The sequence below is a fragment of the Pelophylax lessonae genome (genome assembly GCF_965119305.1).
Source record: "Pelophylax lessonae genome assembly, chromosome: 5".
Classification (NCBI taxonomy): Eukaryota; Metazoa; Chordata; class Amphibia; order Anura; family Ranidae; genus Pelophylax; species Pelophylax lessonae.
Genome location: NC_138772.1, coordinates 485,240,334 through 485,254,993, shown reverse-complemented (window position 1 = coordinate 485,254,993; position 14,660 = coordinate 485,240,334). Strand labels below are relative to the sequence as shown.

The 14,660-nt window shown below is 41.1% G+C and overlaps 1 protein-coding gene across 2 annotated transcripts in view; it reads right to left on the bottom strand.

Annotated features, from left to right (window-relative positions):
- VPS13B (vacuolar protein sorting 13 homolog B) overlaps nt 1-14,660 on the bottom strand; it is a 1,502,642-nt gene that overhangs the window by 68,234 nt on the left and 1,419,748 nt on the right. For both annotated transcript variants that reach the window (XM_082257852.1, XM_082257851.1), the window contains exons 50-51: nt 11,794-11,982; nt 1,302-1,448 (exon numbers count right to left, since the gene is read on the bottom strand). In XM_082257852.1, coding sequence (XP_082113978.1) covers nt 1,302-1,448; nt 11,794-11,982 — 336 coding nt within the window. The remainder of the gene's footprint in view (nt 1-1,301; nt 1,449-11,793; nt 11,983-14,660) is intronic.

The window sequence follows — 14,660 nt, the reverse complement described above, 5'->3', positions numbered from 1 at the left end:
ACTGTCCAGGTTCCAGAATGACCTATATGCAGCTGTTCTAGTACCCTACAGTGACCTGAAATTTAGCCTATAATGTGTAATGCAGATTGTGGACATAATGAGTACTGTGTATCATCAAGGCAAAAAAAAAAAAAATGAGACTTTTCTCAAGCACTTACTATACAACCACTATTGTACTCCAATCAGCTGGGCAAAGGACAGGGAGGATAATAAAAAATTGTAACATACTGAAGGACTCTAAATCATAAAATAGTGCTGCAGCTTTGGCATGGAATTAGATGATATGCCCACCATGCTTAAGCTATGGACTAGGAACAGAGAGGATTAGAGATGTAATAACAAAAGTTAATGGAGGTGCACAAAGGAAGATATTTTTAAAGCCCATATTTAAGGTGGAACATGTAACACATTCCAGCTTCTGCCTCGTCTTCCCCCCCAATCTCCCTCCCTGTGACAGCAGGCAGGGAATCTTCTTCCCGCACCTGCTGTCAGATTTTAAAATCAGTGGAGCCGCACATGGCCACTTCATCCATTTACAGAGTTCTGTGAATGAATGAACTATATCTACTTTCGCCTTGTAGTTCTCTATGAACTACGCGAGAGCTGGTGAGTGTCCTCATAGTTTATTGATTCCTCCTGCCATTCAGTAACTCTCTTCTCATACAAGGTATGGGCAGACAGCTGTACTGAATGTCTGCAGGAGCCTGCCATTGCACTCATGATCCGATGATCGCAGGTGCAATGCCGTACAGGTTGCAGAGGCTGCAGAATAAAAAAAAAATAAATGTACATTTTTTTTAACTTGCAAAAAGATGTGTATTTATTAATTTTTTTTTGTAAAAGGTAAACTTAGCCTTTAACCTCACCCTCATATTGGTTGCCTTGAATGATCACATAAAACTAAAGTTACAATGCCACATAAATGATTGATAAAAAAACATGATACAATCATCCATAGCAGCCAAAAATAATTTCATTTTTACTGAACTAGCAGCAGGTATATTTGGTAGCTATGAACTCAAATTCCCTTGATAATCCTCTCTTGGTAAAGCCAAGGCAGGACATACCCTGCTTTATGTAGAATAACTTAGGAAAACCCAATGGGAGTGAAACTACAGACTCAGCAGCAGTGAATACTATAGTCGGACTGATTGGCATGCAATACAATTACTGGCTCAAGATCATGTAATATATAGGGGTATCTTAGTACAGTGTACACAGCTAGGGAATAAAAATTACATTAGAAGTCTACAAGTAACTAAGAAAGAGTTGCAGTCCACAGCAGGAAATGTGGCTCATACCTCTTCATCAGAATGCTGCTGAGAAACACACATCTGTGGGCTGTAGTAAATCTTAAACGAAGTATTGTTAATGATCATTGTCTTGTCTTCAACCTGCAAAATCTGGATTCCGTTTCGAACCATTGAAGAAATGCTAAACTGACAAAGCTGAAAGAAGCAAAGATAAATTAGTAATGTGATACATATGAGCCTAACAAATTGCATTGCGTTAAGCAGAAGTGGATTTGCCATAAGAACAATAAACCAGCATTTCCTCAAGAGTGAAAAGTGTGAGGTTATAGGCACATTTCAGTTCAGTTGGTACATGGGCTGATATAGATGGAATTTGTCATAAGAGAACAATGAAGGCGGAGTCTTACTGGTCCATCTGAGCACTGGATGATCCTCTGGTGTGCCCCGAGTATATGACCTAAAAGTGCATTAAAAATACCTAGTTGAGTATGACATTTCCACCTGTTATGTCATGCCTGTCTGCGCCAAGCATTCAAACTTCGGGACCCACCCCAACCATATCATTCCCATCAACACAGCACAAGTTACAACAATTCAGCAAGTGTCCTGACTGACACCTCCCGCATGGCTGTGACCTGCCCTCCCTTCTGGGGTCACTCATTTGCACTATATAGATTTTTTTTTTTTTTTAGAATGGTCTTTTTCAGCCACACAAACATGATTTAAAGGAGAAGTATGAGATATGCAAAAACAAAACCAAATCCTACATACTCACCTCCATGCTGCAGCATTAGTGTCAAAATGCATCTATCCCATGCCACCTCTAAGACCGAGAACAAACCGATCACAAGACTGCTAATCTCTCAGCTCTCGCTCTGCTCAGAGTAGAGAGCAGTGACTGTTGGCAATAGGGCGCGGCTGGCTCTCAGCCATGCATTGAAAGGCAAAGCCAACTGTCATTTAGCCAGCCAGGTGGCTCCCCACAAAACTGATGGTTTACCATTTCTATGTCAAGTTTGACTGTCAGTGACCGAGCAGGCATGGTTAGAGGAAACTATAGGTATTAATACAGGTAGACATGAGAGTGTGACCCATTCAGAATGTGACAAGTCTATCGCATGTTTAGATATGCCCCCAACAACTGTAGAAATTATCTTTTGTGCAGACATGCCTTGTTCAAGCATTGCATCTGTTAAATCTGAAAAGCCATGCTCTGGTATGGCTTATATGCCTGTAGAATCTGTAATTTCATGCCAAAATGCGATTCCACATATGCAGAATCTGTACTTTTGTGGTCAATTTTTCCTGTGCTTCACCTTCATATATAGTCATTTGTGGCACAGATCCTTTGCCTAGTACAACTATTAAGGTAAACTTTCTGAAAGCTCACCTTATGTATCCATCATTAGACGCTATTAATGTAATACCATTTCATCCAAATGCATACAGGCTACTTATCCTAGTGTTCTCTACGTCATCAATAATCAGGGGACAACCAACCTGGAACAAAAACTCTCAAAAAATTTAAATCGACTGAATAAAATTTAAATCTTGTGGCACAGTAAGAATACATACAATATGTCAGTAACTCACTTGTAGTTACTTAGTGGGATTTGGGCAACCAGACTTAACTATCTTCAGTGGGTCAAATGATTCCAGTCTGCACCCTGAATGGAGGCTATCATAATTACCCACTCATTCTGAGAATGTTTTTTCCCTGCCTGTCATGCAGATGCTTTGGTTTTAATACTTTGACACTCTCTGACACCCCTTTACAGCACGCATATTCCGCTCTGTGCCTCAAAAGTACTAAAATCAGACATAGCAACGCATCTATCATTTTTTTTAAAAGAAACCAGCAAACATATTTCACTTATGACAAGGTCACTTTAAAGGAATCCAGGCCTGAAATGAATATGTAGGCTGCTATTGCTCACCTTTTGAAAATGGCAGTTGTGGCATAAAAAGTATCTTTAAACTATGTGATCAACTGTATATCGGAAGAATGTGTAATACCATTAGTGAAGAATACAGTGCTCTGTGATCACAAAGCTATGTGCACAGTGCCACGTTGTTTTTCTCCCTAAAACAAGTTTTGGTACAAGGTAGTGTTCATAGCCCTAAAAAACTCTATGAGCTTTCCTAATCAATATATTCTATATAATTCTATATATCCTGGAAGACTTAAAAACATGAAACCTTACTATGTGCTAGTTCTGTCCTAGCTTACCCATAAAACAAAAAAAAAACCCCTCAATGAAACTCATTTAACTATATTTCAGATTTTGGATCATTTTTTAACTATTTTGTAACGGTAATGCAGAGATTGCTGTCTAATTTTGCAATAAACCATAATTACATTTAATTTAGTCTATAAACCTCAAATTGTTTTCTGTGGCCTCTAAATTATGTGTTGCTGCTTGCCAAGTCAAAGTTATAGGTGCATTATTAATTTATGATACTAATTTAATTTTCATATGAAAAGCAACTGGAGAAATGGAAAGGATGGATTCCGTTATATTGTACCCTGTGAAAAGAAATATAAAACTAGGACAGCATGCACCATTTACTTATGGAGTTGTTCCACGTCTCAGGAATGCAGGTGTACAACATCAATAGTACCAAGCTTCGAAAATTACACTAGTAAAAACATTAGAGAAAAAACATTTTCAAAATATAAAAGAAGAGGCAAGGTCGGAAATGAGAAGCGAAAATAGGAAACGGCTTTGCCCTAGGGATAAATATAATTTTTGTTTAAGTATCATTGGTTTTCAAATTCCATAAATGTTCATAGGGGTACTTTAAGAACTAGACTTTTATATCAAATGTAACCTTTGAGATTTTCTCTCTGCAACAAAAGACCTATTCACACTCTCACAAAGGACAAAACAAGAACCCTCAAGATTTTTTTTTTTGGCTAACCAAATCTTCCTGCTGAACATGTGTGTGCTTTACTGTACACCTGTCAATTTGGAATAATTTAGAGGTTGTGAATAGCAAAATTATTTAATTATTCCCAATTTCCGCCTACCTCTTCCAAGATTCCAACAAATTGACACATCTTTAACATTTTTACATCAAATTTTGTATCATTTTCTTCTTGCCTTATTACTAAAAACTAGGCATAGGTAGTAATCATTCTTCAGTCTTAAAAAAAAATAAAAAATAAAGAGTTGTATATGTTCTTCATGTCATCAGTTGGTGAAATTCCCTTTAGCTTTCTGTCCAAATGACAGGACAGGAGGTAAGGGCAATGTCCAACATGTGGATAAAGAGGTTATAACCATTCCCCACCTTATCAAAAGTTATAAAAATATCAGGGAGGAGCCTATCAATGGCGCCAGCAGGGATCTCGTGGTAGGAGTTCCAGGGGAAGCCATCCTACCAATGCAGCGTTAGCGCTGTAAGCTGCGTGGGACCCTTCCAGGGTGGATGAAAGGGAGCCTTGACTGTTCCCTGATGCGATGTGAAGTACCGGCAGTAGTGGTGGAAGAGACCTGGGACCTGGAGGAGCGTACCTGCCAGCATCTCTGTGTTGATGACCCAGCCGGGAAACAAAGGAGACCGAAGGTGAGCATGAACAGCCGTTAGTGCTCGGTACATCTCGGGAAAGAGAGGAGGTGCGTAGGTGAGAGTTCTGCCCAGAGAGCCAAGTACCCACGGGAGCATGAAGAAACCGGCCTCGGCAAGAGAACAAGAGCAGAGCTGCGGGCAGGCAGAGGCAAATAAAATGGTAACTCCACCAAAGCCCTCCTGAAGCTTCCTTGGACCAAATAACCGCACAGGAAAAGACCCCACCCCCATTTTGCTGTGGAAGATCACAGCACTATACAGATCCCACACAGACTGATAACTCCTGCACAGAAGTGGTGAATCCTTTAATTCCCTCTTATTTTTATTGATGAATGTTGGAAGTTAAAATCTAGCAGACAACTTATGATTTTTTAGATAACGAATATAGGGGAAAGCATAAAGAAAGAAAGAAAGAAAGGGAAAGAGGGGGGGAGGACATAAGTACATCAAGACATATAGATCTACATCAAGACCCACAAATATGAGAGGGAAATAAGCAAGAGGAGGGGCGGTTGCAAATTCCCCTAAAATAGGTTCTAGCCCAGGAACAATAAAAAAGTACTTGTCTCAAGAAGGAGCGTCAGATAAGCAGACAATGGAAAAACAAGAAGGAAATTGCACAAAGTCAGCAGAGGAAAGGAAAAAAAAATGGACACAATATCAACAAATGTAAATACCCTCAGCCAATCAAGAACGGACCAGGACTTTGAGAGCGACTCAGAGATAGCGCATAGAGAAGAACAAAATACAAATGCCCAACTTCCTACAAAAATAGAAATAGCAGCTATGTTCGCAGCATTGGAAAACTCTTTAACAACTTGCCGACTGCCAGCAATACATATACTGCGGCAGGTCGACTCTGTCCTGCACAATGACGTAACTGTACGTCACTTCGCTGGACTGTGAGTGGGGGGGGGGGGGGGTGCACGCGCCCATTCGCCATAGGGGGAAGTTGATCTGCGGGTCCGGCGACCACGACTGCCGCCTGACACCCGCGATCACTCCCCGTGGAGACAGAATGGCGGTCTGCTGCTGCAAACACGGCTGTTCTGTCAGCAATGAACACAGGTCCCTGTGTTCATTCCATAAGTTCATCCCCAACACAGTTGGAAAGCACCCCCTATGGGCACATTTAACCCTTTAATCCCCCCTTGGGAAAGTAATGGGGAGGTAAGGAGGGGTGGGGAGGTAAGGGAAGGGAGGGGAGGTAAGGGAAGGGAGGGGAAGGAAAGATGGGAGTGCCAAACACTCGGAATACTCCTCTTCCTTAGTCTTTTCTTCCACACTGGTACGGGCCCCCCCTTCATGGTCCTAAGGAACCCCACAGATCTTGGGGCTAGATGTCGGAGGGAGACAGATGGGAGGAGGAGGAGGGTGCCATGGGAGAGAGGGAAATGAAAAAACAGTATGACAACATTAAACTTTCTAACATATAATTTAAGAGGGCTGAATACTCCAGAAAAAAGACGGTACTAAAAAAGAAGGTACTAAAAGAAGTTAAACGGTATGCCACAAGTGTAATCTTTCTACAGCAGACACATTTGACACATGGCGCTAATGTTAAATTGTATTCAAAGTTTTATTCCGCTTGGTAATATGGAAATTCTCCTAATAGAAGAGCATAAGGATTAGCAAATGGATTTGCAAAAGAAGTAAGGTTCTCCCTAGAAGAGAGGAAAGCAGACCCTGAGGGATGGAATATTGTTTTAAAAGGTAACCTACAGGGGATTGAGTGCACATTGCGAATGTATACGGTCCTAATAGAAACCTGAAAGGATATTTGAAGGAAATTATGGGGAAATTAATGGATTTTAAGAAGGATAAGCTAATCCTTGCAGGTGAGGTGAAGTTCTGCTTGGACCCTTGGGTGGATAGTACGTCACGTGCACTGGGGATTCCCAATTAGGGTCAGTGAGGAAGAAAGTACACCAGTGTCAACTAGTGGATGCATGGCGAGCTCAATATCCCTGGCTGAGGGATTCTTTTTTCCACTCCACAGTGCATGGGGCGTACTCAAGACTTGATTACATCATGGTTGAACATAGACTGCTAGAATATGTAGAAAAAACATCCATAGAAAAATTGTCAATATCAGATCATGCACCGGTAATAGTGAAACTAAAGTATATAAGTACTCAAACGAGGACAGGTACATGGAAGTTAAACGAGTATTTAATACATGATATAGAAGTTGAGGAAAAAGTAAAAAAAGAACTGGAACAATACTTCCTACTAAAGGAATCCCCTGAGGTGTCAGAGGCCACGGTTTGGGAGGCACGTACGGCTTATATAAGGGATATATTGATATCAATGGGCCCCAAAAAAAGAAGGAAAGGTCAAACAACACGGAAAAACTTTTAAAAGAAATATAGGAATTGGAACAGATGCATAAAAAAAGAACAGATATGGAGACACAAACGGTCCTTGTAATAAAAAAGAGATGAATTGAAAGACCTAATGGAACAAGAGACAAGACGGGTATTTATTAGAGCGGCCAAGGATAGATATCAATGGGGGCATAAGCCAGGAAAATATCTAGCTAGACTTCTAAAAAATAGAAAATCAATAAATTATATAGAGAAAATTAAAAAAACAGTAAAGGGGAAGTAGTCTATAGAACCTCAGAGATTACCAAAGTCTTACACAGCAACTATAGCACTTAACAGTTGTGGATGTTGATCCATTTTGTATGAATAGGAAAAGTCTAAAGTGTTCTGTTTTGGTACAAGCTATTCACTCTTTATGACAGATGATAGATTTAGAACACTTACAGGAATTTATGAGTGACGCAAGATAGCCGACAGGGCACCGACTGCCAGTTTCAGCTGACCTCAAACCCCCTCACTGCAGCTGAAAAGTCAGACACAGGCAAAATAACCACTTAAGCTCTGGAAGATTTTATCCTCTTCAGCACTGCGCTGCTTTAACTGGTAATTGCGAGATCATGCAATACTGTACAGGCTTTCCCCGGGTTACAAACAAGATAGGGTCTGTAGGTTTGTTCTTAAGTTGCATTTGTTTGTAAGTCGGAACAGGTACATTTTTTAGGTGTAGCTCCAGCCCAAAAAAAATAAAAAAATTTTTTTATAACATAGGGAAGGGTTACCACCTCTGTAATGTTTGTTTTGCTGTCTGCCCATTTAGAAGATTTCACCTCACTTTCTGTCCCATTTGTCAATTGGATTTTAAAAAATGTGGGTTGTTGTGGAAACAAGGATTGGTGATAAACCTTCAGTGGAGACACCTTTTTCCCATGAGAACTCCTACAGGACTGAATTTCCCTTCCTAGGGGTAGATTTCCCCTCACTTCCTGTTGTCTTCCTTCGTTTGTAACCCAGGGAGTCACCATAGAGACTGCGAGGACCAGATGGTCCTTGCAAGTCTCTATGACTCTTGGAGGCCCGGGCGCGACGTGATGACGTCACGCCCGGCCTGGCAGTTTTCAATACTGCACTAATCTTGGCTGAAAAGCCGAGATGTTTTTTTTTTTTTTTTTTTTAATTCAGGGTTTCTAACTTGTAGGAGAGATCTGAGGTCTTACTGACCCCAGATATCCCTATAAAGAGAACCTGTCATTTACTATTCCTATTAAAAGGGATGTTTACATTCCTTGTAATAGGAATAAAAGTGATCAAAAAAAAAAATAAAGGGAAAGAGTAAAAAAAAAAAAAAATTTCATAAACAAAAAAAAATATATATATACAGCGCCCCCATCCTCGCAAGCGGAAGCGAACGCATGCGCTCGTCGCAGCCACATATGTAAACGGCGTTCAATCCATACATGTGAGGTATCGCCGCGAACGTTCGAGCAAGAGTACCAGTTCTAGCCCAGGACCTCCACTGTAACTCTAAACTGGTAACCTGTAAAAAATTTTAAAGCGTCGCCTATAGAGGTTTTTTAAGTACCGAAGTTTGGTGTCATTCCACGAGTGTGCACAATTTTAAAGCATGACATGTTAGGTATCTATGTACTCGGCATAACATCATCTTTCACATTATATAAAAAAATGGGCTAATTTTAGTGTTTTTTTTTTTTAATTCATAAAACTGTTTTTTTTTTCCAAAAAAAAATAAAAAACACGTTTTTAAAAATTCTGTGCAAATACCGTGTGACATAAAAAGTTGCAATGACTGCCATTTTATTCCCTAGGGTCTCTGCTAAAATAAATATATAATGTTAGGTGGCTCCGAGTAATTTTCTGGCAAAGAAATTATGATTTTTACATGTAGGAGCGGAGTGCCAGAAATTGCGCAGTATGGAAGTGGGTAATGAAAAAAAGACCGAAAATTTTGAAAAAGAAAACCAATATTTTTACTTTCTGCCATAAAACATATTAAATAATAATAATTAAAAAAAAACCTTCATAAAAAAAGGGGATGCATATTACCAAAAATGTGCAATAGTCCTCCAATAGCAATAGGTGGTAGAAGGGGAGAGGGGAGCTTGAGTTGGCCTTTAGGAGTAGAAAAAATAATTATTCTATACTGCTACCATATTCTTATTATTCTCAGTGTTACCATAACAGGAATAGGTGGGTATTGTAAAGTATTTGTGTGCTTTCGCTGTGCATGCCCTTTATGCTGTGTGTGTGTGTATACACTACATGTAATCTCTAACTATATGTGTTTTACTTGTGAGTTGGCTGTCTGTGTGCTGTGAATGAGGGTGCTTTTGTGCAATTCTGCTTGTGTGTGGTCTTTTTGCACATTATCTGACTGTGTGTGTGTGCTCTGAAAAGAGTTTGCAGTAATTGCATGTCTCTGATCTGGACGGAGTCAGTTTTTCTCAGCGGGGGATCGAGCCGCCGATCCCCCGATGAGCAGCAGGAGGACAGCTGTGTCTCCGCGCTGTGTGCGGAGACACAGCTGACAGTTCCCCATGCATCTCTATGGGGGAAATCGGATGTCAACGGACCGTCAGTCCGTTCTCACCCGATCCCATTCGATCCGCTGGACGGATGGAAAATAGGGTTTCCATCCGTCCAGATTTGACGGATCGGATCGGGTCGGATGTCAGCGGACATGTCTCCGCTGACATCCGATGCCCCATAGGAATGCATGGGGGGACCGTTCAGATCCGCCAAAAAAACAGACAGGCGGATCTGAACGGTCCGCCTGTGTGAAAGGGGCCTTACTAAAACTGGAGATTGCAAAATCAGGTGCATCTGTGCATGGTAGCCAATCAGCTTCAACTAAAGCTTTGGTAAATTAAGCTTTGACAACAAAATCTGTAAGCTGATTGGTTACTATGCAGAGCTGCACCAGATTCTGCTCTCTCCAGTTTTAGTAAATCAGCCCCACAGTGTGTCAACTCTGACATTGTATGTTTGAGGGCCCAATCCAAATGGTGCTATCCCTCCAGAAATGTAATGGGCATTGATGGCAAAAAGCAATATCATTTATGGGGTGTCAAAACCGATTTAGTATGTGTTGTTGCAAAAGTGTGCAATTCCCAGCCCTGCTTCTTCTTAAATAAGGGCAACTACCCACATGATGGTGTATGAAACCATTCGTCAATCATCATATTGTGTCAAACTCCTGGCCGTAGGCCTGCTCACAACATTCCGGGCTGTAAGCCTTAATATTTGAGAATAAAGCAACCTCCAAACATGAAATATATTTTCTGCACTTTACTGTAGCTTCTCAGAGATGGCCGTGACAGCTATCATCACATTAACATACTGACAGTTTTTTTTGGTGTGGAACACCATACACAGACATTCTACAGCTGTCATTTAGGTACCTCTTCTCTCTCTTTAGGAGCACCACAGAGTTGGAACCACTTTTCCATGTTTACTATGTCCACAGCATTCAGCTTCCTTCCCCGAGTATAATCAAGGTTCCCTCATTAGTATACCAGTCTCTCCTACAGTCCCATCCCATAGCTCTGCCCAGCCAGGCACGCTCCCAGATGACCCTCTCATTCCCAGGTATACTCAATTCAGAGAACTCCCATAGCCTGGCCTAAAAGGTCTTTTTCATCCTGCTTAAAGCCCGCAGCAGACCCCAAAAGAGTCAGGGGACTACAGCTGGTCTTTATTTAGTTACATAGTAGATGAGGTTGAATAAAGACATCAGTCAATCCAGTTCAACCTGTATAGATGTGTGTGTGTGTCAGTGGCCTGCTCATTTCCCATAACCCTGAATGTTATGATCTGAGAGATGCACATGGGTGTTGAACTACCACAACTGGAGTTGAAACCCTGTTCAGGGCGCTTGGCAGTAGCTGAATACATCCAACTAGCTCTGTGGTGTTTGGCTCCAATGTCCCATTCTGGTACTTATATAAGCACTAACTTTACCCATTACATCACAAGAGGAAGCTTTTCTCTAAAAGGACCTAACACCCAATGACATAATTACCTCCTACCACACTATATTGGGAACAGAGCCATGTAGTGGCAGACAAGCTAACTTCAACTGCCAACAAGTGTACCTGTCATCCACAAGAAAATTATGGCATTATTCTCCAGAAAACTGATAGGGTGCATTTGTTAAACTATTGTCCCAGCAAAAGGAATAGATGCCTTCATTGTGAAAGGGGGGACATAAACACTAAATGAGGGATGGTAAATAACTCCCCATCCTACGAAAAATTAATAAGTAGAAAGAGGGGCTTTGTAGTTGAAGTGGTTCTAAAGCTTAAAGGTATTTTACATTAATGCATTCTTTGCATTAAGATAAAAAACTTTCTGTGTCCAAGATTCCACACCCAGCCCTCCCTTATACTTACCTGAGCTCAATCTCAAGAGCAGCAAATCTCTCCTCTCTCTCCCTCCTCATAATGCAGATTGATAGCAGATCAAATCCTATGATTGGGGTACAAGGGGCGGATCAAAGCCCCACTGTCTATGTGCAGAACCATGGCACAGAGCAGGTAAATATGTTTTTTACTAAAAAAAATGTTTATAATCACTTGAAAGCATTAGTTTGCAAATTATAGTAAAAAGCAATTTTCTATACCGACCTTTTGATGTCCAGGAAAGGCTCCTAGTTTGATGTTGGCATCAACAAATCCTTCTTCATCTAGTGACACCACTTCACCGTTATCCCCGTCTTTCCATTTTGGAGAAGTCATGTCATGTACCAATCTAACTGCTACAGATTTGTGAACAGTGTTCGTATTCGCCCAGTAGATACCAAGCTGGAAAGCCTCCTGAAAAACATATGCAGAATCTCCATTAACACCTTCTAAACCTTGAGAACATGTTTCCCACCCCAAGGAATCAAATTATCAAAAGGATAACAAAATCCAGGGAAAAATATGTATTTAATGCAGCTTACCATTTCGTGGATATGGATGCTGCATTTGTGTTCCTTTTACTAGCTAGGAACATTTTCAGCAAGTATAGAGAACATTTTATCTTACCAGTAATGCAGTGCCTTTGTTGTTTCCTATGAGCTTAACAGACAGTAGAAAAAAAAAAAAACTCATGGCGCTCCCAAATCTGAGTACTGGAAATTACAATATGTTATTTTTTTTTTTTTTTTTTGGGGGGGGGGGGGGGGGAATTAGATATTGCTAGTTCATTGCAAGAGTGTCGTCTTTTCAGCTTTCGGCTGCTCAGTTTTCCCCTGTATTAAGCTGCAAGGAGGGTGAATAGAATCTCATACCACAGGTGAATTAAATATAGAAACCTTCCGGGCGGACTTTCGGGTGCCCGGCTCTTGGCAATATCGTTATCTCCAGCTGCGACACGCTGCCTTGGCCCAATTTGGGCCGGGCAGTGTCACGCTAGACAATTCTCCTATGGAAAAGGAATTGTTGCGGGATGAGCACACTAAGCTGACTAGCTCCTACTATGGAATCCTTCTTACTAGTGTGCCATCGCGCCTGGAGGCTGTTAGGGCCGGGTGGACGAGAGACATCCCGGATATCTCGGACGATGATTGGGAAGAAGTGCTTGAGGTATATTTTAGGACACCCATCTCGGCCAGGGACCGTCTGATACAGTTACGTATATTTCATAGGACTTATTATACTCCTTACCGGTTGTTTCTGATGAGGCAGAGACCCGCGCCAGACTGTCATAAATGTGGGGGGGACCAGGGAAAATTGCTTCATATGCTGTGGAGTTGTCCGAAAGTGAGGCCTTTTTGGTCCCAAGTTACACACTTTCTCTCGACCTCCTTGGACTTCCCTAACGTCTGCAGCCCTAAGTGGTGCTTACTGGGGATTTTCGGGGAGATTGATCTCAGCACCCATCGGAAACAGCTTCTCCGACTCTTGTTGTTTTATGCCAGGAAAACTGTAGTGATGCAATGGACACAGGTGGACAGGATCCCACTTGATCTTTGGAAAAATTTGATCAACCATGTCCTACCCCTGTATAGGCTGACTTATGAGGCCAGGGGCTGTCCAAAAAAGTTCCTAAAAGTATGGGGTCCTTGGGTTGCTTTATCTGACATGTGCAGCTCCGCGCTGCCCTGAGGGTGAGGGCGGTCCGGGTACGGGGGGGGGGGGCTGTTCTGGGCCCACACTCCGCTGACGAATGAGGCTGTGACTCTGACCACCACCTGCATTTTTCTGCTGAGTTGTTCCTTTTTCTTTGGGTTTTTTCTTTTTTTTTTTTTTGTTGTTTATGCATATAACGAGCATGTGTTGCATGTGTTATACCTGAGGATATCTGCTTTATTCTGACAAATTTGTAAATCTCTGTATCTACGTATCTATGGGATATCCTTTACCTATATTGAACCGTTGTGTTATTTCATTGATGACCGGTACTATTCCATGACTCTCTGTATTTCCAATGTTTTGTAGTATTCTTGTACTGTTCAAGTGATAAATTTAATAAAACACAGTTTAAAAAAAAAATATAGAAACCTAATCTTTTTATATCTACAGTTATATTTTGCACCCACTAACAGTAGGGAATTTGTGAAGGAGAGGGGGGACTGACAGTTTAAGCAGACCTTGCATTTTACTGCAATGCCCACTTTAAGAGGTCTTGATTTTTTTCCCTATAAATTTGTATTTAAAGTTTCTGGCCAAAGTATTTTAATTTTGGATCATTACAACAAGCTTAATGGTATTTCAGGTTTCTAGGCGAAGGGGATTTCCATCGTCACAACTCAGTCTGCAGATGTCCTAAGAACAAAGATGACCTTTGTGTCTGCTGTTCATGAGCACATATTATATGTAGACAATCACATTTTATTTGTAGTTATTCCATGCATTAGCTATATTAGAAACCTACATTTTAGACCTAAATTTGCAGTGTCTCCAAACCTCAGGTAGACAGCAGTATACCCACATGTTGAAGTATTGTGCCCTCCGTTGAATGCTGGATTAATTATTGTTTTAGTGCCACAAACTTGAGAAATGTCATGCTCTGCAAGACCAAAGTGCTGCTGTGAGTGATCAAAGTGGGCCTCTTTAGTGTAACCATTGCCCATGCCATATTTTGTCTTAAAACAGACCCAGCCCTAAGATCCACTCAGAGGATGCTAGGCATTCAAAGTTCCTCTACCTTTTTCAGCACAAGGCAGCTCAAACCTAGGTTCTAAAATACAACCTTCTGAAAAGTGACAACCGGAACGTGATTGCCTCTAGAATACAACAACCTGAAAAGCAAAAATTGGAATGCGATTCTGGTTCTGGAATACAACTCTCTTTTCCTCCAGTCTATATAAATGAGCTACTGCATGTCTTAATAGTATGACTGTCTGTTAGACTTACTCATACAGCATGAATATTTGGCCTAGGGATGTAGAGTAGACATCATCTAGTAGGCAAGAGTGGACACACTATGATGATCACTGCCCGCATAATGAACTATAGCTTTTTAGAATGTGAACCAAATGTAACTGCTAATATTGAGAAGTGATGAA